The sequence below is a fragment of the Pleurodeles waltl genome, chromosome 4_2, assembly GCF_031143425.1.
Source record: "Pleurodeles waltl isolate 20211129_DDA chromosome 4_2, aPleWal1.hap1.20221129, whole genome shotgun sequence".
Lineage (NCBI taxonomy): Eukaryota > Metazoa > Chordata > Amphibia > Caudata > Salamandridae > Pleurodeles > Pleurodeles waltl.
Genome location: NC_090443.1, coordinates 362,974,941 through 363,001,698, shown reverse-complemented (window position 1 = coordinate 363,001,698; position 26,758 = coordinate 362,974,941). Strand labels below are relative to the sequence as shown.

Here is a 26,758-nt window from a genome sequence, read left to right as displayed (position 1 = left end):
GGGTTCAGAGCAGAAAGAACCTGAGCCAGAGCGATCATTTTGAACTTCACTTTCCCGAGGAAGAGATGGAAGGACCAAAGGATTAGGATGGGGCGGAGGCCCTTGTCCTTTTTGGATACCAGAAAGTAGAGGGAATAGCAACCACGACCTACTTCTGGCACAGGAACCATCTCCATGGCTCTTTGGCCAGGAGAGCCTTCCCCCAGAGGAGAGTGCCAAGTGATCATCCATCATCCCATTGAAGAATGGAGGAATGAATGGAGGATTTGTCTTGAAGGAGAGAGAGTACCCCCTTCAGATTATCTGCAAAACCCACCTGTCTGACGTGATGGACTTCCAGCGGAGTAGGTGATGTCAGATCCTGGCTCTGACTGGTCCTTGGTGGGGAAGAGTCAGACCACAAAGGTTTGAAGGCAGCTGTAGGGGGCAGGGTGGGGGGGTTTGGAGTGGCCGGACTGCTGGCTCCCTGATCCACTAGGGCAGTAGCTAAGCAGCATGCACAGCACAGTGACAGGATGGGAACAGACATGGCTGGGCACCCTTTCCGTAGCCACGAAAGGGGCATCAAGCCGACTGAGGGGGACGAGAGGCCACCAGGGAGGCCCAAGGACCTGGTCAGAGCTTTAGAATCCTTGAAGCGCTCGAGCGCTGAGCCTACTTTTTCTTCAAAGAGACAGGTGCCATCAAAGGGCATGCCCATTCGGTTAGCTTGGACATCCCCTTAAAAGCCAGGAATCCTCAACCAGGCGTGGTGCCTCAGGGCCACTGCTGATGCACCCGCTCTACCCAGTGAGTCAGTCATGTCCAGTCCACATCGGATTGTGAACTTTGCTGTGTCTCTCCCATCAGTAACTGATTTGGAAGCAGCCTGGGCCTCCTCCAGGACCTGTGGCAGCACTTGCACAACCGTATCCCACAGAGTAACAGCCTAAAAGACATGCGGTGTTCACTGACTGCAATGCCAGGCTGGCGGAAGAAAACATCTTCTTCCCAAATGTGTCCAGCCTCTTGGATTGCCTACCAGGGGATGTGGAAGGGAATGTGCCATGGTAGGTAGAGGCTTGTATGACAAAGTCCTCAAGGGCAGGGTGTCGCGTAACAAAACTTGGGTCACTCGGAGCAAAGGTGATGGCAGTGGGCAACTGTCCTGTTCCCAGGACCCCCTGTGCTGTATTTGGACCAGGTACGCAGTAGAACATCCGTAAGGGATTCACTGAATAGGAGCAAGGGGTTCTGAGGATGGAGTTCCAGGTTGAAGCACCTCTCTCAGGAAGGTAGTCCTGACTGCCACCGAAGGCAGTTCAAGATCCAGAACCTCTGCTGTTCTTCTCACCATCATCGATTAGTATTCTCCCCCCTCTGTAGCCCTGGTAGGGGGAGAAAGCATGCCAGTATCTGGGGAGTTACCCAAGTCTGTCCGCCAGTCCACAGATTCTTGAAGCTGGTAATGCAAAGGGTCCAACGACTCTTTCCATTCCTTCCTGTAATCTAGCCCATAGGAATAAGACTCAGGATCCAAAATAGGGGGCAAGGTCCCTGTCAATGTCAGAGTTCACATCGCACAATGCTCATCTGGCTCTGTGTCACAGTTGACAATCACAATAGTGAGGTTGAGGTGGTGTGACTGACACCATTCCGGATCAAACCGAGGATCACTGGGTACCCCCTGGAGTCGAAGGGGCCAGTGCAGAACCCAAAGAGGCCCCTTCAGACTCAGCAGGGCCTGAAGGCGCACCAGCAGTGTCAGACTGCCCAAAAATTAGGCGCATGGCCTCTTAAAATTCTTTAAGTTGGGTAGGGGTCCTTCCAGTTCCTGGAAGCTCAGGGAGGCGGCCTGGACAAAGGCTCTGCAAACGGAGGCCTAGAGCTGTGATGGCCCCATTCCCTTGTTTTGTCGGCTGATGGACAAAGTGAAGTCAAAGAATGTTTTGTCTTCTTTGACTTCTTCTTATGCCTCGAGTTACCCAATTTTCCTGAGGACCTGGAGCGGGACGATGATGATGGAGGACTTCGCGACCGCTCCTATGACCTTCCTCTCGATTGGATCCTTGACTTGTGCGGAGTTGAGCGTTGGGCCACCATCAGGTTCAGGGACTGCTCACTCAAAGCCTTCGGGTGCATGGCCCGAAACTCGGAGCACAACTTTGGGTCGTGGTCATGCTCTAAACACCAAGGCACATGAGGTGTGGATCCATCACTGACATCACCTGATGACAAGATCAGCAGGGCTTGAAACCAGTCAACAAGGAGTTAAGCAACTCAAAGTCTTCGACAAAAGTCAAAAAAGGCCAGTCAAAAAATGACTGAGTGGTAGCTCTTTCTTTGGATCAGCACTGGCTGGCGTGGAAATAAAAGAACTGGCGTCAGCATGCCGGGGTGGCACCTATATAAAACCCCCGATGTCATATCCAGCAGGGACGATGCCGACGACGGAGACAGAGTCAATCGACGCCGTCTAATGGCGAGCAGGGGTACTGCTCAGGAAATTCTCCGGATCAAGGCTGACGCCTGGGGAAATTCTAAGGTAAGGAATCTGCAACTAGATGTCTCTACCAGATTTTGAAGTTTGCAAGAGTTTCTGAGTAAGAAAACCTGATGAGAACCACACATGTCACCCCACCGTGGATTTCCTAGGAATCTAGTTTTCAAAAGAGTAGGGGTTTGCTAGCTTTCCCTAGGAGCCAGCTGAGTTAGACCCCAAAATCTCTAGCTCATTTTTCAATGGAAAAATTTGATAGGTCCATGTTGCGTTTGGCGCCTTTTGTGTCGTGGGCACTAGCCCTGTTCACACAATTGAGGTATCAATATATTGAGCATAGCAGCGCGCAAGTGCTGTTTTTCCGAAGTGTTGGTATGTGTCTGGGCTTTTAACCACGCCCACCTCACGCCCATCACTACCACTCGTTCGTGGGCTTGCCCTTCAAAAATCCTTTGATGACATTTGTTCATGGTTCATGTTTGTCCCTCCTTGGGGAGGTTTTGTTACCGCCTTGACCATCGCCCCTCTTACCTAGTTAGTTGCACTTTTGCCTATAAGTTTGACTGCGAGCGAACTCCTTTTTCCTTTTGTGTGTCTCTTCATGCTGGTGCCATGGCGGCCGTGTTGCTGTGAACCGGCTCGCTTATGTGAAACTGCTTTACTTTTAATTTTCAGTTTATGTGGGAGGAAAAGTCCGGTCAGGAGTTTACAACGCAAATAGCTCTAATTCGAGCAAATGCAAGACTCATTGCATTGCACATGCTTGTTTTTATTGGGGGACTTAGAGGAACACAAAACAGTGGAAACAACTGTCATAACCAATTGCATTTTTTGAGCCATCCAAATGTAAGCTAGTGTGTAAGAAAGAAAACATTTTGAAAAATACCCTCTAATTGGCATTAGTTTGGGTACTCACAAATTCAGAGAAGTAACCACTGCTTCTAGACTTCATATCTTATGCCCATTTCAGAAATACATAGCTTTCCTTGATACCTTTTTTTCACTCTTTATATTGTACCATATGAATAGCCCTGTACCCGGTACAAAATGAAAAACCATTGCAAGGTGCAACTCAGTTATTGGCTCTCGCTACCTTGAGTTCTTGCAAAACCCATAAACAGTATATATCCCCACAACCAGAAGGGCCTAGCAGATGTAATGGTATATTGCTTTTATAAATCGACCATCGTGGCGGAAAGTTACAAATGAAATGGGTGGTTTTTTCTACTGACTTTCAATGTTTTTTTTTTTTATTCTTATCTTTCTTTGGGAAAGCCTTGAAGGATGAACACAAATTACCCCTTGCTGAATTTATAATTTGGTCTAGTTTTCAGAAATGCATATCTTTCCCCAATCCATTATGAGTTTCACAGCAGTTTCCTCCACAAACTGGAAGGAGGTTGAAAGCACAACACATGGGGAAAATAGGCTATCTCCTAGTAAAATGCCATAACTGTGTTTAAACATTTGAGGGCATATTTAAGTGCCCCTAGTGCCACCTAGGTGTCACTTTTCGTGACGCTCTGGTGGCGCTATGCCCTGCACCCTATTTACAAGGTGGCGTTGTAAATAAGGTCCCTTCACACGCAGCACTTTGCATGGAAGGGGCATGCAATGGTTGTTGCTGTGGGAGCACATTTTGATGCTGCCCCAAATTTATGAGTTTTCGTAAACCTGAGGCAGAGCCAAAATCTACCACCCGAGGGGTCCCTCTGTTATGAAAAAGACGGAGCACAGCGCTCTCAATTTTGGTGCAGCGTTGCCCTCCGTCATTTTCCGTTAAATATGGGCCTTGGTTTTCTGAATCGTCTCCCTATTCCTGAAAGCTGGGAAGATGGTGATTTTCATACTGCAAACCTTTTGTTAATGCCATTTGCAGGAAAAAATACACTTCCTTATGAAGCATTTTTTCCCATTTTCCCCCCAAAAAGGAAAGTTTGCTTGATTTTGGCTAAATTTTCGGTCCCCGGCAGGGGAATCCACAAACCCTGGGTAGCTTTAGAATCGCTAGGATGTTGGCGAAAAAAGGATGCACATTTGGTGTGGATAACCTATGCAGGAGAAAAAGTTATGGAAGCCTAAGTGTGAGCTATCCCAAATAGCCAAAAAAGGCTTATCACTGGGAGGAAAAAGGCCTAGCTGCAAAAGGTTTATGTAGATGCACATATATTTTTCACAATACCGCTGGGAGAGGTGCCTACTGACTACTCAATGAAAATTCCCCTGTCTTTCACAATTTGAGGTCCTTTGCTTCTCAGTGAGCGCGCACTGTGTGACGTGTGTAGAATCCGAAAGTTCTTTGGAAATGGTGTCCTCTCTAGGAGTATTGTGATTGCAGCACACAATATAGGTTCCCTTTCACATGCTTTCATCCTAGTGAATTCAAAAACCTAGACATAGCATATCCTGGGAACTCCACTTCTGAGAATGTAGATATCTGAAAGAGTCAGGCGAATACATATCTTGACCGCACTAGAGACCTACCTGGAATTAGTGCCTGGATAAAAGCAGTTATATTTAAGTGAGCAGAGCGTGCCCTTTTTTATTCAATACCATCATTACCCCACTTGGGATGTCACCTGTTTCATACCATTACACATCCCATTTGGCCGTTTCACTTGAGATCATACCTCAGTCCCAGAAGAAGCTGAGGTCATCTCTGTTGTTTTGGAATGTCTTGTTTTAACTCCCCTTCCTTTTCATACCATAAGTGATTACATTCTCATTCTGTAAGCTGAAGTGAATGTTTATTCACTATGTGTGATTAAAGCATCAGGGTTCTCCAGTATTGAATCTTTCATAGATTCACATATTTGAATCTTCCCCATCGTCATTGTGGGAGTCCCAGGGTATTTAAAATAAGCAGTATTAAAAAGTACACTGGAATAATATGGAAAAACAAAGTGACAGTGTTAATCAATTCACATTGTTTTAATAGACCCAAACTTCAGCCAATCAGAGGCGGGACCCAGGACCACCTCTCCCCTGCAGAGCCATAATACCTCAGATTTCTAACCGCACTTCAAGTGTGAGGGAATCTCCCTGAGATCTGCTCAGTTGTTACAGTGGTGAACTTTTGACCCTTCTTTTACTCTCAAGGATTTATTTTGTCTCAGCTTTAAGGTACCTTGTCAACTTTAATATGTCAGTAGGATCTAATAAATGGCTTTTCAGGACATGCAGATCTGAGAAAGGCAAGGCTATTTTTGAGGATCATCATAAAGAGTGCCTATATTGTTTACATCCTAACTATACACCCAAGGATTGTAAGCACTGTAGAACGTTTTCTGCAAAAACGCTTAAGGTCAGAGAAGCTAGTCTATTTCTATGGCTACCAAAGAAATAGTGAAGTTCCCAATCTGGTTCTGACGTGGAGGGTCCTAGTCGCCCTCCCACAGAGCAAAAACACAAAAAGAGGACTCTACCTCTTCCTTGAAAGGTATCTAAAAGACTAAAGGCTGTGGGAAAATCAGAAAAAAACAGGGTCTAAGGACTCTTCTACAGGCTGTGGACAGAAGAAATCATCCACCTCATCTTCTTCTGTGCCTGTCACTCCTCAGAAAAAAAGCCCCTTCAACAACAGTCAGTGGACCGATCGTCGAGGACAGTGGCATCAACCAGAACTTTGTTGATGGTTACTCCCACATCTGTGAGGACAGCACTTCAACGACAATTATGACGACCATCCCACTGAGGACCACTCCATCGACGACCACTCCGTCGATGACCACATCGATGGCCACTCTGTCAACAACAGTTTGCAAATCACAATCGACGAGACCAGTGTCGGCGATGTCACTATTATTAAGAAGATCTCAACAAGATGAAAAAAGGAGGCATTCTTTGCTGAATATGTATCTGCTCAGCTCAGACCAGAGTTGACGTCAACCAGCATGGTGTGCCCACTGTCTCCGGCCCACCTTCTTGACACTGAGGAATCAGTCGATTAAGGGATTTTCATACCTGCATACAGCTCGTGGCAATTCTGAGTTAAATGTCAGGATTTGGAGGATTATGATGGCGATGATCCTGACAAGGATTCCTCCAGTTACTTGAAAGAGGACTATTCGTTCAATGTCCAGCAGCAGCCTATATCCTATTGATACAACTCATTTCAGGAGCACTATCCCTACACAGAACCCAAAGTACAACAACAAACCACAGAGAGAGATACCATAGCAGCGCCCATCTCTTTAGTCACAGACTTAAGGCACGTGTTAAATGATTATTATAAACGCTTTCCAGATTCACATGCACCAGCTACTCTCACTCTGGGATGCACGGAGGCACCTGCTGTGGAACCTTTACCTACAAGTCCTATACCAGACCGGACACATGAAGTCAAACCTGTACCCCCACCATCATCATCAGGGATGATTATATAGAAAGTGATCCAGATGACCAGCCTGAGGAAGGAGAATTACCCTAAGACCCAGATACACCTGGTCAGGAATGGGATGACTACATCGCTCCACCATCTCCGTCATCCAACCCCTTTTCTGGCACATTCTCCTCCTGAGGATAGAGGGGGATTTCACGTGATCATGGAACATGCTTTTCAAGAGATTTGATCCGCTTCTCCTGCTCAAACATACAGAATGTTTTCTGTACCATTTTAAGGACTTGGCAAGGAAATCTGTCTGATCTATCCCTATTGTTAATTATATATGAGAAGAAGGTTTGAAGGTGATGAAAAATCCAGCGTCGGTCACTGCTGTGCAGCACAGAAACGCTCCAGGAACCCATCTGCCCTTGTTCAGCTCCACCGGACAAAAAGTTGAAGACTGAACAACACTGGCAAACACTTTGGCAGCCACCTCCATCAAAGCATCGAATGCACTGGCCATTTTGGGTCGCTATGACCACCAAATGTGGTCAGATCACAAATCTCTTTATGACTACCTTCCAGAAGACAAAAAGAAGGAAGCTAAGGACATTCTGCAGGAGGGTGCCAAAGTGTAATCGATCATCGATACGGCAATGGACATATCTTCTATCGCCTTTAGGCAGATGGCAGGCGCAGCATTCCTGCGCCATTTTGCCCCGAAGTCCAAGCCAAAATATTGGATATGCCCTTGGTAAGGAGAATCTATTCAGCAAGCACATGGATGATGCCCTTCAGTCCATCAAAGCTTACATGGACAATGCATGCTCTTTAGGAATGCTGCAAGAGAAGCGTTTTCAGTCCTTTTGTTTTCAGTCCTTTTTTGTGGCAAGAGGAAGAGGGCGATACACACAGAGACACTCTCACCAGTTGCACAGATACCAACCATACGCACAGCAAGGATATTGACCCCAGTACACCGGACAACAGCAGCATTACAAAGGCTCCAACACTGCTTACTCAAAGCAGCCAGCTTGAAGGAGGCCTTCGCTGGGAGGAAAAGCCCAAGATTCTGCAAGACAACAGTGACATTTTTCCAGTAACAGTCACCTCGTACCACCACAATCAACACTCAAACCATCACCTCTCTGTTTTTTACAATCAGTGGGAGAATATCACCACAGAGAAATGAGTATTAGACATAAAAAATCAGGGTAACGCACTGGAATTTCTGTAAAAGCCCCCCTGTCATCCTCCTCACAAGAGAGCACAACAACACTTCACTCTCCTAAAGCAGGACATTTCTGTGCTTTTATTGAAGGGATCTATAAAAGAAGTTCCTTTCTGAGAACACAGCAAAGGTTTCTATTCCAGCTTCTTCCTGATAAAGAACAATTCGGGGAAATGCAGGCAGGTCATGGATCTGAGACAGCTAAACAAATAAACCCTTCCAAATGCTGTGATTGCAGGAAATTCTGCTGATGGTCAACAGAGGAGATTTCCATGATGTCTCTCGATCTCTAAGATGCATATTTTCACAATCCCATCCACATAAACCATTGTCGGTCTTAAGGTTTGAGGTGGCAGGGCGCCACTATCAATTCAAGGTTCTCTCTTTTGGACTATGATCGGCTCCCAGGGTCTTTACAAAGTGCATGATGCCAGTAGCTGCACTCTTGAGAAGACCCTGTAACCAGGTATTCCCCTACCTGGATGACTGGCTAGTCAAGGGATCCTTTTTCCGCCTTATGAAAGAATCCACTGTGGCTTATTGACAGCTATTCAAGTCTCTGGGGCTCCACCTTAATACAGAAAAGTCATCTCTCATTCCAACCTAGTTATTGGTATTTCTGGGGCTATTATAGACTCCACGGTTATCAGAGCTTATGCGACTGCAAAGAGAGTACAAAGAATAATGCGTACAGCTCCTTCCCTCCTAAGAAGAAAGTCCACCTCAGTGAGGATGTGCAAATCAATATTGGGGATACTGTCCTCATACATCCCATTAATTCCAAACTGTTGTCTATGAAAGAGACCTCTCTAAAGGAACAGCTAGATGCTCAGTGAATTGAAATTCATGTCTTGTTCGAGGATATAGTCGACATCACCCCTCTGATGAGGAAAGCTCTGTCACAGTGAGGAAAGAAAAGCAATATATTTCCAGGTCTCTCCTTCAAAGCGGCACAGCCAAGTTTCATAATGACAACGGATGCTTCTTTGCACGCTTGGGAAGCACATCTTGAGGAGCTAGAAATCTATGGAAAATGGTCTGTCCAGGAAGTGCAGATGCACATCAACATGCTCAAACTGAAGGCTGTTTTCCTTGGCTACAGTAAATTCTACCCAGGATTTGCGGATCCTCTGCCCTAGTCAGAGCAGACAACACCACCACAAGGTTTTACCTTGCCGAGCAAGGGGGCACGAGGTCAAATAACCTTTCCTCTCAGGCCCAGCAAATTTGGGAGTTGTTATTAAAACACAACATATCATTGCAAGTCAAATGTGTCCCAAGCATAGACAATGTATGGGCGGGTTCTTTCAGCAGGATAGCAAGTAAATGCCAAAACTGGGAGACAGATCACGGATATCTGTCTCATGTCTTCAAGAAATTGGGTACCCCAAAATGCAACCTACTCTGTCCACCAAGAAGTGTGAAAGGTTTGCAAGCAGATTCTCTCAGAGATGGTCGTGGGGAAATGCACTTCAGATTCAATGGATAGGAATGTTTTCCTATGTATTTCCACCCTTCTCTCTCAATCTGAGGGTATTACACAAAATGAAGAAAGAGCCATGTCATCTCATTCTAACAGCCCCGGCATGGCCGAGGCAGTATTGGGATAAGGAACTTATCATACAGTCCGTGTGTCCACCCATCCAATTCCAGCCAATGGACAACCTAATCTCCATGAGAAATTGTCAGATCTTACATACACAAATACAGTCTCTCAATTTGTCAGCCTGGCACCTTTAGAACATGAGTTTGGATTTCTAGCTATACCAACAGAATATAAATCTCTCCTGGAACAGGCAAGAGCATATACCACAAATAAATCTTATATTGCAAAATGGAAGAGATTTCATTGTTGGTGTCACATAAATTGACTTAATCCTTTTCATTCTTTTCCAGAAGAGCTACTGCCATATCTTCTTCACTGGGCAAAGTCAGGCTTGACACACTCTTGGCACACCGCCATTAGGTGCAATCAGCAGCTATTTCCAGATTTCGCAGAAAGACTGGTGAAATCTCTCTATGGTCCACTAGAATGGTAAAAGAATGAATGAAGGGCCTGTTCAGGGCCTTCCCACCAATAATCCCCTGGCTACATCCTGGCAGTTAAATATGGTTCTGTCCCAGCTCATGAAGCCATCTTTCAAACCTATTCATAAGGCGGACATAAATTTTGCCTCATAGAAGATGGCCCTTCTATTGGTACTTGCATCGGCCAGGACGGTTAGCGAGAATCAGGTCTTTATAATCTCTGAGCCTTTTCTACAATTCAAAGATGATAAAGTATTGTTGGGAACAAACACAAAACTAATTCCTAAAGTTCCTACCTCTTTTCACTTGAATGAACCTATAATTTTGAAAACATACTTTAAGAATCCTCCTTCGGCGGCGTTGAAGGCTCTCGATTCACTAGACGTCAAATGTTGCGTAGAATTCAGAAAATCTGATGCGAGTTTCATCTCTTTAGCACCTCCTATCAAGGGTTATGCACTCGCAAGAGGTAGTATAGCTTGCTAGTTATCAACAGCTATTGTTTTTTGCCACTACAAAGCAAGAAGACCACTGTCCGGAAAAGTGGCTGCACTCGACCAGAAAGATGGCTGCATCCACAGCCTTATTTGATGAAGTGTTGCTCCCAGACAACTGCAGGGCAGCAACATAGTCAAATACCCATACTTTAACCAATCATTAATGTTTGTATTTGGCATGGAAGGTGGATGCAGCTGTTAGGCAGGCAGTCTTATGTCACCTTTTTTATTAAAGTACAGATTATCTTTTAGTTTGTTTTATTGTTCATATGCTCTATGTTAAAGTATTATTGTGATTGATGGCCTGTGTTCCAGCTGTTTTTACTAGCTGATAAGTTCTATGCTTCATATCTTATTTCAGGTTTTGTCTTGTTAAGAGTGGTTATGCCTACACGCTCTAGATTTACTTACTGCTAGCTACTCTGATTCAAGCATGTGAATCTATGAAAGATTCAATACTGGAGAAAAAACAAGTTATTTACTTGTACAATGTGGTTCTCCAGTATTGATATCTTTCATAGATTCACATGCAAAACATCCCTCCTCCCCGTTTAGGCCAGCCACTCTTATCCCAGATATCTAAATAGCTATACATATATATTTTCATACTTGTGCTTGAAATCTGAAGTATGATGGCTCTGCAGGGGAGAAGTAGTCCTGGGTCCAGTCTCTGATTGGCTGAAGTCTGGGTCTACTAAAACAATGTCAATTGGTTAACAATGTCACTTCCATTTTTCATGTTATTCCAATGTACTTTTTAGTACTGCTTATTTTAAAGAAGTTGGGCTCCTATCACAACAACAGGGAAGATTAAAACATGTGAGTTTATGAAAGATATCAATACTGGAGAACCACAGTGTACCGGTAAGTAACTTGCTTTTCCCAAACTTATCACCTCCTCCTGCTGCTGACCCAAGCTACGCCTTAATGGTCAAGAGTTCAAAGGATTATTTGATCAACCCAAGAAGACAGTTTAAGTGTTCAGGGCATCTATACCAAGTTTTAAAGACCAGTATATTTGACAGTAGGAAGCCAGTTCAAAGATGGCTGACATTCCACCAGTTAAGCAGTCTGTTTTAAGGGCCATACCCAAAAGACATGATAAAGAAAGCTTCTAAATTCAGAAATTTTCTGTACTATACAATGAGAAGAGTTTACCCAAGCATTAGCCTGCAAGCAGATCACGCAGCCTCAAAGGCTGAGGATGACAGCATTCAGGAAAATACAGATCTGTTTAGGCTACACACTCATCATGTAACCTCTGCTCCTAATGAAGCGAAACCTATTTCCTCTATCTCTCACCTGGCTGGTACTGGAATGAAAAAGTTAGACAAAAAAAAATGCCCTAAGCTAGAGCAGCGCTAAGTGTGAGCAGTGAAAAAGATATGCGGAACATGAAAGAGGAGAGAAGGAGAAGGTCAGTAGCAGACAAGCTTGCTAATTACCTAAGGTTAGCTACGAGCTAGAGTTCAGAGCAGTTAAGGTAATCCTAGCCCCTACTGTAACTGCAGCTTGCATTAACATTGCCTCCTTCACCCCAATTGCCACACAGCACTAGTGGGAACTTAAATCGTCAGTGTTGGGCTCAGCATTTTTTCGTTCACTTGTGATAAGCGAAATTCAATAATGACAAGAAAGAACCAGGCATAGTAGGTTGTTTGCCCCTCATTGGCAACAAAATAATAATGGAGTTGAACGAAAGGGGTAGAACATACGTGTAAATGAAAAATGGATTTACAGACCAGTTTGGGGTGATCCAAAGTCAGTAACTGGTGAAAATTGAGTTTGCACGGAACCAGTGCAGTCTCATGTGAGCTGTGCATGCATGGTGTGCATTGATATTGTAGAGCATGCATGACAATCTAAGAAGGGCATTGGGATTTTTTACTTTCTTGAGTTAATTTGTCCAGTACAGCCGGCTGTTTTGCAGATTCTGCTGGCAGTGCCAGCTGGTCAGTGGTTTGCAAACAAGTTGTGTGAGGAAGTGCAAAGTCCTCAGCAGACTAAACTAGATGGGAAGGAGAACTTTAAGCAAGACAGAGGCCCTTCTTGCATGCCCATGTAAATTCCTATGATTCCTACCAGTGACAGAAGGGCAATGGAAATTCTTACTGACTACCATATATGATCACATGTTTATATCTATTGTTTAGTTTCTTCCTTCAAAATAAATATTTGTTTACATTTTGCCTCAGTAGGAAACACTGCATTGTGAAGCTATGGGAAAGAAAAGTCTCACTTCAGACATGAGCTGTGTCAGAGCTCCTTCGCAGTTAAAACAATCTAGAACCTTGAAGTAAACACTGGTTTCGCTGAAGAATCCTAAGCTCATTCTTAGTAGTTTGGCATACACAGCAATGTCTTCCTCAGAATATAAGCATTGTGATTTGTGAACAAGAGGACCACAAACATCAGTGAAGTTAAGAAATAATTTTAAAATCCTGCATCAATTGTTCTCAAACGAATAATTTAAAATAATTAGCAAGACAACAAAGTTATTGTTTCTACAAAAAATGCCAAAAAGTGTCCATGAAAAATATTTGGAAACTAATAAGTCAATATTATCCTATAGGGAGCAACCGACTGGGCCTCAGGCACCTTCTGTGGCTGACCATTGATGGAGCGATGTCAGACAAGGCCTAGCAATTTGCTTCCTGTTAGAAATGGGGTCTTTAGTTGATAGTCAGGTTACCCCCTGTTCAAGCAAGGACCCTCACTCTAGTCAGGGTAAAAGAGAATCACCCTCAGCTAACCCCTGCTTGTCCCCTTGGTAGCTTGGCAGAGCATTAGGCTTAACTTCAGAGTGCTAGTATTTTGTACCAACACACACAGTAACTTAATGAAAACACTACAAAATGAACAACACCAGTTTCGAAAAATAGGAAATATTTATCTAAACAAAACAAGACCAAAACAACAAAAATCCGACATACACAATTCAAGTTATGAATTTTTAAAGATTAAACTCAAAAATAGCGCTTAGAAACACAAAATGCTTCAATGAGGTGTTAACACGGCATCGTGACAGAGTCATTCCCTACAAGCCGACACCAGCGGCGCCGGACATGGAGTTGCGTAGACCCCCAAGTACAATACCTTTGGTGAAGAGTGAAAATAAGTGGATGCACGAAGTCGGGGATCGCGGCGGTCCGAAGTCGTGCAAAATCGATTTCCTTGGATTTCCACCAGCTTTCCTTTCAAGGGCCCAGGGACTGGTTGGATAGGGCACCACTTGTCAGAGCAGGAGTCTCTCCAGAGACTCCAGATGCTGGCATAGAGAAGTATTTGCTGTCCCTGAGACTTCAAACAACAGGAGGCAAGCTCTAAATCAAGCCCATGGAGATTTCTTCACAGGATGGAAGGCACACAAAGTCCAGTCTTTGCCCTCTTACTCTGGCAGAAGCAGCAAATGCAGGATAGCTCCACAAAGCACAGTCACAGGCAGGGCTGCACTTCTCCTCAGCTCTTCTCCTGGCAGAGGTTCCTCTTGATGTCCAGAAGTGATCTAAAGTCTGTGGTTTTGGGTGCCCTTCTTATACCCTATTTCTCCTTTGAAGTAGGCCTACTTCAAAGTAAAGTCTCTTTTGAATTTGAAATCCTGCCTTGCCTAGGCCAGGCCCCAGACACTCACCAAGGGGTCAGAGACTGGATTGTGTGAGGACAGGCACAGCCCTTTCAGGTGTAAGTGACCACTCCTCCCCTCCCTCCTAGCACAGATGGCTCATCAGGAAATGTAGACTACACCCCAGCTCCCTTTTTGTCACTGTCTAGTGTGAGGTGCAACCAGCCCAACTGTCAAACTGACCCAGACAGGTAATCCACAAACAGGCAGAGTCACAGAAATGGTATAAGCAAGAAAATGCTCACTTTCTAAAAGTGGCATTTTCAAACACACAGGGGGTCATTCTGACTCCCGCCGGCCGCGGTATCCGCAGGGTCGGCGGGAGCCGCCAGAATACTGCTGCGCGGTCACAAGACCGCCGCGGGTATTCTGGGTTTCCCGCTGGGCTGGCGGGCGACCGCCAGAAGGCCGCCCGCCAGCCCAGCGGGAAACACCCTTCCACAAGGATGCCGGCTCCGAATGGAGCCGGCGGAGTGTAAGGGGTGCGACGGGTGCAGTAGCACCCGTCGCGATTTTCAGTGTCTGCATGGCAGACACTGAAAATCATGGTGGGGCCCTGTTACGGGGGCCCCTGCAGTGCCCATGCCATTGGCATGGGCACTGCAGGGGCCCCCAGGGGCCCCACGACACCCCATACCGCCATCCTGTTCCTGGCGGCCAAAACCGCCAGGAACAGGATGGCGGTATGGGGGTCGGAATCCCCATGGCGGCGCAGCAAGCTGCGCCGCCATGGAGGATTCCCCAGGGCAGCGGAAAACCGGCGGTACACCGCCGGTTTTCCGTTTCTGACCGCGGCGGTAGAATGCCCTTGGGAGCACCGCCAGCCTGTTGGCGGTGCTCCCGCGGTCCCCGGCCCTGGAATGACCGCCACAATCTTAAAACTTTACTAAAAGTTGTATTTTTAAATTGTGAGCTCAGAGACCCCAAACTCATGTCCATCCGCTCCCAAAGCGAATCTACACTTTAATCAGATTTAAACGTAGCCCACATGTTAACCTATGAGAGGGACAGGCCTTGCAACAGTGAAAAATGAATTTAGCAATATTTCACTGTCAGGGCATATAAAACACATTACTATATGTCCTACCTTAACCATACACTGCACCCTGCCCATGGGGCTACCTAGGGCCTACCTTAGGGGTGTCTGACATGTAAGAAAAGGGAAGGTTTAGGCCTGGCAAGTGGGTACACTGGCCAAGTCGAATTTACTGTTAAAACTGCACACACAGACACTGCAGTGGCAGGTCTGAGACATGATTACAGAGCTACTTATGTGGGTGGCACAACCAGTGCTGCAGGCCCACTAGTAGCATTTGATTTACAGGCCATGGCACCTCTAGTGCACTTTACTAGGGACTTACTAGTAAAACAAATAGGCCAATCATGGATAAACCAATCAACAATATAATTTACACAGAGAGCATATGCACTTAAACACTGGTTAGCAGCGGTAAAGTGCTCAGAGTTCAAAAACCAACAGCAACAGGTCAGAAAAAATAGGAGGCAGGAGGCAAAAAGATTGGGGATGACCCTGCATAGGAAAAAAAGTCCAACACTTCCATCAAAGTTTTATGACATTTTTAGAAATCAAAATTCAGCAGTATGGCTAGGCAGGAATATGTGAATGAGGTGGACTCCAAAGTCACATATTGTGATTCCTCGGTCCTGATAAGGCTCCTTGTAACCAGGACAACACATGAAAGCTGCCTAGATCACATCATCATAGGGCACATTTTTGAGTTTATTACCACTTTCATGTCTTGTGTTTTATCTTCTGACTTTTGCTGGAGATCAAAATCCTGTTTGTGAATCAAAAATTGAAAAGTGAAAATCTTGCACACTGAAGTTGGAGGTTTTTCAGGGAGTCTCAGCACTGTGTCTGAATCTGCCAGAGATAAAAAACTAAGGCCCTCATTCTGACCTTGGCGGTCGGCGGAGAGGCGGCGGTCGGACCGCGAACAGACCGGCGGTCAGAAAAATGGCATTCTGACCGCGGCGGTCACCGCCGCGATCGATCGCCACTTCCCCACTCCGACCGCCACGGCGGTCATGACCGCCGGGCTGGAGTTTGCGCACTCCGGCCCGGCGGTCGTCCCAAGACCGCCAACGGTATCATGACCCTGCCTACCGCCGCGGTTTCTGGCGGTCGGGAACCGCCATGCGAACCATGGCGGTAGGCACTATCGGGGCCAGGGAATTCCTTCCCTGGCACTGATAGGGGTCTCCCCCACCCCCCACTACCCACCCGAGTCCTCCCCCCACACCCTCCACCCCCCTGCCACCCCCCAGAGGTGGTACGAACCCCCTCCCCACCCCCACCCCGACATGCACATACATGCACCCCGACATGCACACACCCCCAACATGCACATATACACACCCCCTACACACACACATACACAACAGGGACACATACCCGCACACATACATGCAGACATGCGCACCTGCCGAACAGCACACATTACCCATAGACACAGCAGCACCCCCCGCCCGCATACACGCACTCACACACCCCCTCTACACACTCACACGCACACCCCCATGCACACCCACATCACACAACACCCCCACTCCCCCTCCCCTCACGGACGGTCAACTTACCTTGTGCGTTGGTCCTCCGGGAGGCGACGGGAGCCATGGGGAGGTGACCGCCAACAGAACACCGCCAACAGAAGACCGCCACACAGATATGTGGGTCGTAATTCTGTGGGCGGTGTTCTGCTGGCGTGGCGGTGGAGGTTGACCAGTCTCCACTTTTCCGCCGACCTCCAGTGTGGCTGCTGGCGGTTTCCCGGCGGAACGCTCCCAGCGGTCGGAATGCGCACAGCAGCATACCGCCACGGTCGGCGGTCTTCACCGTGGCGGTAACTCGGCGGTCTCGCGAAAAGACCGCCAAGGTCAGAATGAGGGCCTAAGTCTAACTAGAATGTGTAGCTCTATAAATTCAGTTCCTAAAATATTCTTTCAGAGCGTACTTCTTGGACTAGACAAACAAGTTGCTTACCCTCGGTAACGCTTTTTCTTGTGGATACAGTATCGACCTGTGGATTCCTCACCTTTTTTGAATATTCTCAATGCAGCAGTAATCAACTGAACTTTTTTCTTTTTAGCTATTCACTTCGATGAGGACGTCACAATGGAACAGCTCCGCACGCGACTCCGTCTGACAACATCGGAGCCATAGGAAGTCTTCGCTGGCGTGCTGACGTCAGTTTCACCCACTTTTTCACCATGCCTCCGAGGCAAACGGGGGAACATAAACATCTCAAGCACATGTGCGATCTCAACTAGAAAATGTATATACATTTATTTATAATAAAATACATTCTGTATGATATACACATCATTTGCAATATACACATATACTATACAGCAATAACTTTCTTCTAGGCATATTCAGACAGGCAATGGGGAGGCGGGTGGATCAGTGAGGAATCCACATGTAGATACTGTATCCATCAAAAAAGAGTTACCAAAGGTAAGTAACTTGTTCTTCTGATGGATACATCTCCCTGTGGATTCCTCACCTTTTGAATAGAGTCACAATGCAGTCCCGCACTCGGAGGTGTGCGCCTGTCTGCCTATAGCAAGAAATCCTGATGCATCGAACAGGCAAAAAGGCCATCCCGCCTCACTTCTAAGTCCAAACAGTAATGTTTTGCGAAAGTGTGTAGGGAAGCCCAGGTTGCTGCCTTGCAAATTTCAACAACTGGTACTCCTCTAGCTAAACCCAGTGTAGTAGCCTCAGCTCTGGTCGAATGAGCCCTAATGCCCTCAGGAGGATCTTTCTTTGCCAGCGCATAACATATTTTAATGCAAAGAATGACCCACCTTGACAACGTTCTTTTCTGGATGGCATTGCCGTTCATTTTGCCCATGTAGCCGACAAACAGCTGATCGTCCATCCTAAATTTGCTTGTCCTGTCCATGTAGAAGCTCAATGCTCTCTTTGTATCCAGACGATGCAGCCTTTCCTCCTTCTTCAAGGGATGGGGAGAAGGGTAAAAGGACGAAAGGGTGATGGACTCCCCTAAGTGAAAAGGATTCAGGAAGGAAAGCTCCCTTGGTTCTCAACGCCACCTTATTGGCAGGGAAAGTAGTAAACGGGGGTTTTCACTCAGAGCTTGCAGCTCACTTATACGTTTAGCTGACGGGATTCCAATGAGAAAAACTGTTTTAAACATAGGAAGCCCCAATGGGCAGCTATGTAACAATTCAAACAATGTACCCAGCAGGTATAGAAAAACTACATTTAAATCCCACTGAGGCATTATAAAAGGAGTGAGAGGAAACATGTTAGTCAAACTTTAAGAAACCTTAAAACTATAGGAGACTTAAACAAAGAGGGTTGGTCAGGTAAACAAATAAATGCTGACTAAGTTTGCTGGGGAGGGTTGGGTGGGGGGCAGAGGTAAGTCCAGAAGTTCTGCTGCCTTCCTGATTACCCCATGATATGAAGTAACCTCCGGAGGTGGTGTAGCCCCAGGGACAACAGTCCCCACTCAGGAAAAGTGTCCAACCCACTCGCAACCTCAATACATTTAGGCTTGTGGGAAGACAAAGGAATCTCTCCTTCCTCGAGGTCCTGCTCTCTTCCAAGTACTGCTGCTCCTCCAGGAGCATCAAGGCTTCCCTCCTCGACCTTAACCTGGAGTCTAGCCGTGGAGTCGACAATAACTGCACTGACATCGAGGAAGCCTGTTGCAGTGCCGATGCAGCTGGGACCGGCATCGGTAGCTTGCTCCTGGCAGGTGTGGATTGACTCGATGCTGGACAAGATCTGTCCGACGTCCGTATTGGTGCCACTAGAGCCGACAACCTTGACGGAGATGGTACATTTCTTGGCACCATCCCAACCATTGATAGGGGGTGGTAGGCAGGAAAAGCATGAAGGAAGCCTGCCTATAAGGTGCTGGGAAGCCTCCAAGGTTAAAGACTTAAGGACCCCTGGGGTCCGCAGGTGCACCAGAGGGGGCCACTGCTCTATTAAAAATGCTGTACATAGCATTTAAGAAGTTGGAGGGGTCCGTCCCCGAAGGTGGAAAGCTTTGATACTCCTGCTCCTGTTATGGAAACTGGGCCTGACCTGATGTCTGTTCTTCCATCTCCTGAGCTGATGGAGTTACAGGAGAAAACTGTGCAGCAGAACTCGATGGCAACGCCGAGATTTCCACCAAAGAAGGTGCCGGTGACATCTCTGGCGAGTTTGGTTGAGGAGGCGATAGAGTGGGACTCACTTCCCATGTCGCACGGTGCCAAGACTTTGAAGCTGGAGACAAAGAACGAGGGTTGGCATCTCAGGATGAGCGACGCCATGAGCTGTGGCCACGCCACTTCCTGTGCCACCTCTAAGACCTGTGGGACGACGACTCCTCTTGAGGCCAGGATCTTTGACGGCCGGCTTCTCTTTTTTAGTTTTTGCTAGGAACAGCTTCTCCTCTCTTTCCTTATGGGTTTTTGTTTTGGCATGAAAAGCATCCCCAACGTCACGGTCAAAACTTAGGGACCAGAGACATATTTTGTGAGGGTCATGTGACCCCCACACTCTCTACAAGGCTTAAAGCCCGACTTCTTTGGCGGAGACATTGTTGCACGAAGAAAAAACTCAACAAAGTTCTTTGACACAGTGTAACCACCTGGACAGGTAGAAAAACCTTTAGCGTTGAAGGAGCGGAAAAAAGGTAACTGACGCCAGCACGCTGGCAAGGACTTCTTATGGCTCCGATGATGTCAGACGAAGTGCGTGCAGAGCCATTCCATTGTGACGTCCATGTCAACGTGAGGAGCTAGAAAGAAAAGATTCCTGTTGATTGCTTCCACAATGGGAGTATTCAAAAGGTGAGGAATCCACAGGTAGATGTATCCATTAGAACAAAAGGTATGATGTTCCGCACAAAGTACCTAAGGAAGTTCTTTACTTAAGTAACTTTTACCGTTCCTGAGGGTCTAGTTCACAGGAAACATAAACCTCAATCCACCTAAGTGGTATGTATTATCCACTACACATGAGCACAGCAAACACATGCATCAACACACTCACGAGGTTACACAAGGGACATGGTGAATATACATAGACACACTTGTCATGTGATGATGCACGTACTTACTGTGCTCACATGTGGTGATAAATATTAGTTTTAAATATTAGTTTTTGATAAATGCAAGTGAAAAAGAAACGTCTTTGCAGACATTTGTTTATGTGATTTATTTTTAAAGGATGTCACATCCTATTACCTTAAAACAAGTCCAAAGAGACTCCAGAATACCATGTTCAGTGTAAATGTACTTTTACGTGCTATTTATGTCTTTTGAGAGCATGTTTACAAACATTATGCCCTACCTATATTTAAGAGGGCTAGAGTTAGATTAGGACATATCTTAAACAGGTCCAGATGAATGACTATAACCCAACTGAGTGATATGATAGAATATCACCCACATTCTAATTAAGGACTTTAAGGATTATTGTTTTCTACAAGTCCACTTTTCGTTTATTTTTAACCTTACCATGACTAGTATAAACTAAAATTTAAAATCTCTTTAACATACCTACAGGTAATTGTAATCATTAATCAAGCCTTATCTAAAAAGATATGAAGACACCACAGCAGTGCAAGTTTATTCATCTTTATAAATATCTCCCAAAAATGTCTCCATTGTGGAGCCCATTTGGGGATTGTATACACCATGCAATTTTGAAAGCAACATGGAAAATAGCCTTATGATGAAGCATGCCACCTAGATGGGTGATGGTCTGTGTATCCTGTATACAGATCCTCAAGATCTGTATCTATGTTACTTAGAAAAATAATTCCCTTAGGGTTCTTTGTATTGAACATGACACCTGTTGGTCTGATTTCACTAATTTGAGAGGAAATATGACAGACTGTAAAAGCCTTCCTGCTACCCTTCAGGTGTTCTGCATGATGTGGTCCACTTTGGATACCAAGTATATGCTTTTTCTCACATTTATTTTGGACCACAGCCAGTATTCCAGTTTGGTCTTGCTGGTTCTTCTTACAAATATATCATTAATTTTCTCCTGGTGGCTCTGCAGGAGGTCAGCTTACCTGAAAACACATTAGCTTTACAGTCAAAGATTCAAAAAGAAGTAGGATTGGTGCTTAGTCCTTCCTTATGCAAACAGGAATCCTCGGGTGGCAATCTTCTCATTGCCTTTTCTGTTCTGCGCAGCCCTGTTGATGTGAAGGTATTGCAGCAGTACTGTTTAATCTTGGCTCCTTTGTGAATAAATAGACTCCCTTCAAATCATATTAAAAGTGCACCACAATCCTCAACACTTCCTGCGACTTATGGCAAAATCAATCACACCACTACTTACTTTCCACTTTTCCAATCTGGAAAATTAAATAAGGTTCCCTCTTCAAGCTTCATAGCTTCATAGCTTCTGCAAAGTCTGTCCCTTCCAGACGTTTCATAATTGCAATGACGTAAACCCTTAACAGACACCTCTTGATGCTATCCCTTCCAAGGAGTGAGAAGCATGGGGGCCTATGTGAAACTGTCACACCAAGAGGACTTGCTAGGGTTAATTCTCTTTTGCATCTTGTTGTGAACAGAAATGATAGGCTATCCTTCTGTGTAGGATGATATTTAATAAACGCCAGCCTTCCACTGATAGGTCACCATAAAGCAGGCAGCGATACCTAGCAAGTTTGTGAGCACGCAATCGTTTTATCCATGACCTTCTGTCTTATCTGACAGCTGTCACACAGAAGGATCACCAAAGTCCAGAAAACTCTTTGTCCTCTGCGAGGACCAGCTGTGGGTCTAGGCTGGGAAAGATGTGACAGAAAATAATTAAGTCCTAGTTTTAGGGAGCTGGCTAGGCAACTAAAGTCATAGTTTAAGTTTTAAATGTGTTGGGAATGGAGGTTCTACCACTATCTAACCTGAAGTTAGAAAGGGTAGGCTTTTGGACTCCAAAATCTCTGTTCATAGCATTACATTTGGCCCAGGTGGACTGTATAAATCTATTATTCACATATTTTAAATTTAAACCTAAAGCACTCTATATCCACTTATAGTGACTGTCAGAATGCACACATTTTTTTTCTGGATCAAACAGAAGTAGTGCACTCTCCTCCCCACAACCGCCACTGACTGGTGATACGTGAGAAAAATAATAAAGGCTTGGAAAGAGGAACAGGTTAAGAGAGAAAATTGAGACAAAGGATATTACCCACTCTGTCTCATCACTCAGTCGGACACAGAAGTCTGCAAATTGGAATGAACATCTAAATACAAATAAGGAAGCTTTTAGCAGTCAGTCAAAAAACAATGAAAGGACATACCTTTAGAACATCTCTGTGTAATCAAATCTATGTGTATTAGCATGAAACAGTATTTCCTGAAACTGAAATACAATAAGATATAAATACCCCATGAAATGCTGACAACTCTCTAGGTATTAGCAAGGTTGCTACCTCTAACTTGGATGCCTTCTGAGATTGATTGACTAGTTTTCTTTTTAACCTTGGTGCAACTGAAAATTAATAAAACATTTGTTAATTCTGTTTGATTTCCAACTTTGGTGACACACATTTCTTAGTTAGTATCACTTGTACCTTTGTGCACAAGTGTTAAAAATTGGGTCTTTAGTTGGCAGAGTAAGGACCACAATACTGGTCAGGGTAAGTCACAACACAATCTAAATTATCCTGTGGTCACCCTCTATTAGCTTGGCACAGAGTGGGCAGGCTTAACTTAGAAGTATGTGTAAAGTATTTGTGCAATAACTCATAGAGTAACACAGTGAAAACGCCACAAAAACACACCACACAGGTTTAGAAAAATATTAATATAAATAATATTTATCTGATTAAAATAAGATAAAAACAACAAAAGTCAAATATGTACAAGTTGAGATATCACTTTTTAAAGGTTCAAAAGAGTCTCAATCCTTAAGAATTAGTGGATGTATCCTTGTAACATACAGTACCTGGGATGAGTAAAAAATAAAAAACGCATGGGGGCCGCAGAGGAGAAGATGCTTTGAAAAATGAGGTGCTGTGTTGGATTTTCTGGTGCAGCACAGATGATGCGTTGTTTCTTTCCACGCTGCAAGATGATGCATTGATTTCCAGGAGTGCAGCCTTGGTTCCTCACTGCAGTGCAGGGATATTTAGCTGCCCAGGGACCATGCATTGAAATTCCTTGACCCGCTGGTAAGAAGGAGCAAGTAGTGTGTTTATCTTGTAGGCTCTGTGGCAATTTTTCCGCCACGAGGCAGGTGCTGTGGCAATTTCTGCAGGCGTTGTGTCGATTTTCTGAAGCACAGGGATTTTCTTCTCTCGTGTGAAGTCTTTGTGGTCCTGAGACTTCTGAGCAGGTAGCAAACTCAATCCACAATCTAAGCCCTTGGAGAACACTTGTGGGGAAGACAGAGTGCTTCTAGCAGAGTCAGAAGCCAGCAGGCAGCAGGGCAACAAGCAGGGCGGCAGTCCTTGTAAGCAAATCAGTCCAGATGAGTCCTTTGGGCAGCCAGGCAGTCCCTCTGACAGAGTCTAGATGTAGATCCAGAAGTGTCTGTTTTGGTGGGGTCAGAGACCAAGTGTATATACACCCAACAATGACTTTGGAGTGGGGGAAAAGTTTTGAATTGCACAAGTTACCCTTTCAGTCCAGTCCTGTCTGCCAGGATCTCTGTGGGGGGCTCGCAGTCCTTTGTGTAAGGGCAGGCCACAGGATTTTGAAGTGTAAGATAGAGCCCCTCCACCCTTCCTGCCCAGGGAGATACATTCAGTATGCAGATGAATGCATATGTGACTGAGTGTCCTGTGTTTATGGCTGTCTGGGTGGAATGTACAAGGGAAGCTGTCAATCAGCACAGACCTGACATGGATTGGAGAAAGGCACAGATGGCAGTAAGTGCAGAGAAATACCCACTTACTAAAAGTGGCATTTCTCAAATAGTAACATTAAATCCAACTTTACCAGTAAGCAGGATTTTCTATTACCATTGTGACCATACTACCATGACAGGGCTACTCCTTCCGGATCAGAATCTACCTCTCAAAAGTATATGAGGGCAGTTCTAATACTAGTCTATGAGACGAGAAGGCCTCACAGTAGTGGAAAACAAATTTGTGAGTTTTTCACTACCAAAACATGTAAAACCCATAAGTACATGTCCTGCCTTTTACTTACATAGCACCCTGCCCTACTGGTTAAACAGGGATTACTTTAGGGGTGACGTATATGTAGAAAAAGGGGCATTTAATGCTTGGCAAGTAGTTTTAAATGCCAAGTCGAAGGAGCAGTGAAACAGCACACACATGCATTGCAGTGGCAGGCCTGGGACAGGGTTGAGGGCTACTTATGTGAGTGGCACAATCAGTGCTGCAGGCCCAATAGTAGCATTTAATTTACAGGCCCTGGGCATCTCTAGTGCACTTTACTAGGGACTTACAAGTATATCAAATATGCCTAGTGGGTAGGAGCAAATGTTACCATCTTTTTAGGGAGAGCACATGCACTGTAGCACTGGTTAGCAGTGGTAAAGTGTCCAGAGTCCTAAAGCCAAAAAAATGAGGTCAGAAAAAGAGGAGGGGGAAGCAAAAAGTTCAGGGGGACTCTTTAGAAAGGGCCATTTTCCAACAACAATACATACCCATAAAAATGTTATAAGAACAACAGACTCCTTTCTGTTTTTTCCACAACAGAATTCAGGTTCTAAAGACTGTACTTAGTCTTCAAAGACTTTGACCAGGGACGGCTCCTCCATTAGGGTGGAGGAACGATGCCCCGGCCAGCAGCAGCAGCTGCAAAACCTTTACAAAGAAATAATAATAAAAGGTGTTTATTATAGTTTCCTTGTAAAGTGGCGGGGCCACAGGGGTGACAAGTGTGAGGGGGAGTGCACAGCACTCCCCCTCAGAGTGCATGTGTGTTTGACCGGCCATCTTGGGCCAGCCAAACACATGCTCAGTAGGCTCTCTCCAGCCCAGCAACACAGTTGCCGGACTGGGGAGAGCCTGCACAGCCTCTCAGTCTGCCTGGGAGTGCCCTGGCTGGGTGCACCCAGCCAATCCTGACACTGCTCTGAGCAGCGCCAGGATTGGCTGCAGGGCAGGCTGGGAGCCTGTGCCTTCAGGATGCTGATGAGATGGAGGAGCGGTGGCAGGACACGGCGTACAGGTAAGTTTAAAGAAAATAATGTTATTATTTAACTCCTCACCAATCCCCCACATGTGGCGCCACACCCCCTTTACCACCAGTGAGCCACAACTGACTTTGACTATAAATTATAAATCAAAGAACAATGCAACATTCATTTTCCAAAAAACTTACTACCTGTTGGAGTTGAATGTCAGCTTCAAATACATGATTTAAAATATCTTTTAAACATTGTGGGGCTCCCATTTTCACCCCTCGTACCAGAATGAATTCCGATGCGTATCCACACTGGCAGGCCTGGCAGGTGCTGGAGCTGGAAGGTTCCCATAAAGCTTAGGATGTCCAGTGCCATACGGCAGATATCCACTGCATGATGGTTGCCGTTCCTATTCGGTAAGCCACTAGCCACCATGTAGGCATCTCCAATGGTCTCCACCTGGCAACACAAAACAGACAGCCTTGCACAGAGGGTTTAATGCAACACACTACTTTGAAACAATCTCTCCCAGCTAAGTCTATCCTTTTAGACAGCAGTTCCCATATTGATCTGAAACATCATGGCTATTCTTTAAAACACATTTGCTTTTCAACTTCAGAAAGGAAAGAAATGAAAGTAGCAACAAATAGAAAGAGGCATGTTCTTAAGAGCTGAAAGCTGTGCTGTGGGTTTTCAGTGGTATCTAATTAGTCTGGCACACGGTCATTGTTGGTGTGAAGGTTGTTAGTATATAAATTCACAAAAACCTCCAAACCCATTTCTGACAAATTAATTAATCAAAAGCCATTTAGTGTAATAAACAATTAATACTAATTTACTAAAAAATGCAGTCCTGTATTTAAGTTAAACAAAATTGCTGAGCAAACAGGCAATCACAGTTGGGAAACCTTTTTATATCAATGTAGAAAAAGAGAGAAGGCAATCAGGGTTGGGAAAGGGACAAGAGAAGAAATAAAGAAGGGCACAGATGCTGTCATGTGACATGTCATGAGTGATATGATATGTGAGGTCATAAGTAGTGCATGGAGGGGGAGAAAGTTATAATCAGCTCAGTGAATTATACCTGGTGAATGTTAATGTTTTTTTGTTTTTTAAATGTCAGTTTTTGTGCTATTTCAACACCTAAGTATAACAGCACTTTAATCTTTGTTTTTTTTGGGTTTCAAAGGTTTTTTACTAATATAAGTTAAAATATGACTGTAACGTCGCTTTCACCTTTGTGTTTTTTCTGTGAATTTCTAGTTTTTTCTTTAGCATAAGATAAGATCTTCTAACTATACAAGGGAGTGCAGAATTATTAGGCAAGTTGTATTTTTGAGGATTAATTTTATTATTGAACAACAACCATGTTCTCAATGAACCCAAAAAACTCATTAATATCAAAGCTGAATATTTTTGGAAGTAGTTTTTAGTTTGTTTTTAGTTTTAGCTATGTTAGGG

General features: G+C 45.1%; 1 protein-coding gene across 1 annotated transcript in view; it reads right to left on the bottom strand.

Moving 5' to 3' along the window:
• The window catches only part of LOC138293867 (guanylyl cyclase C-like), a 695,267-nt gene that overhangs the window by 54,948 nt on the left and 613,561 nt on the right, over window positions 1–26,758 (bottom strand). The window contains exon 24 of the mRNA XM_069233168.1: window positions 25,582–25,756. Coding sequence (XP_069089269.1) covers window positions 25,582–25,756 — 175 coding nt within the window. The remainder of the gene's footprint in view (window positions 1–25,581; window positions 25,757–26,758) is intronic.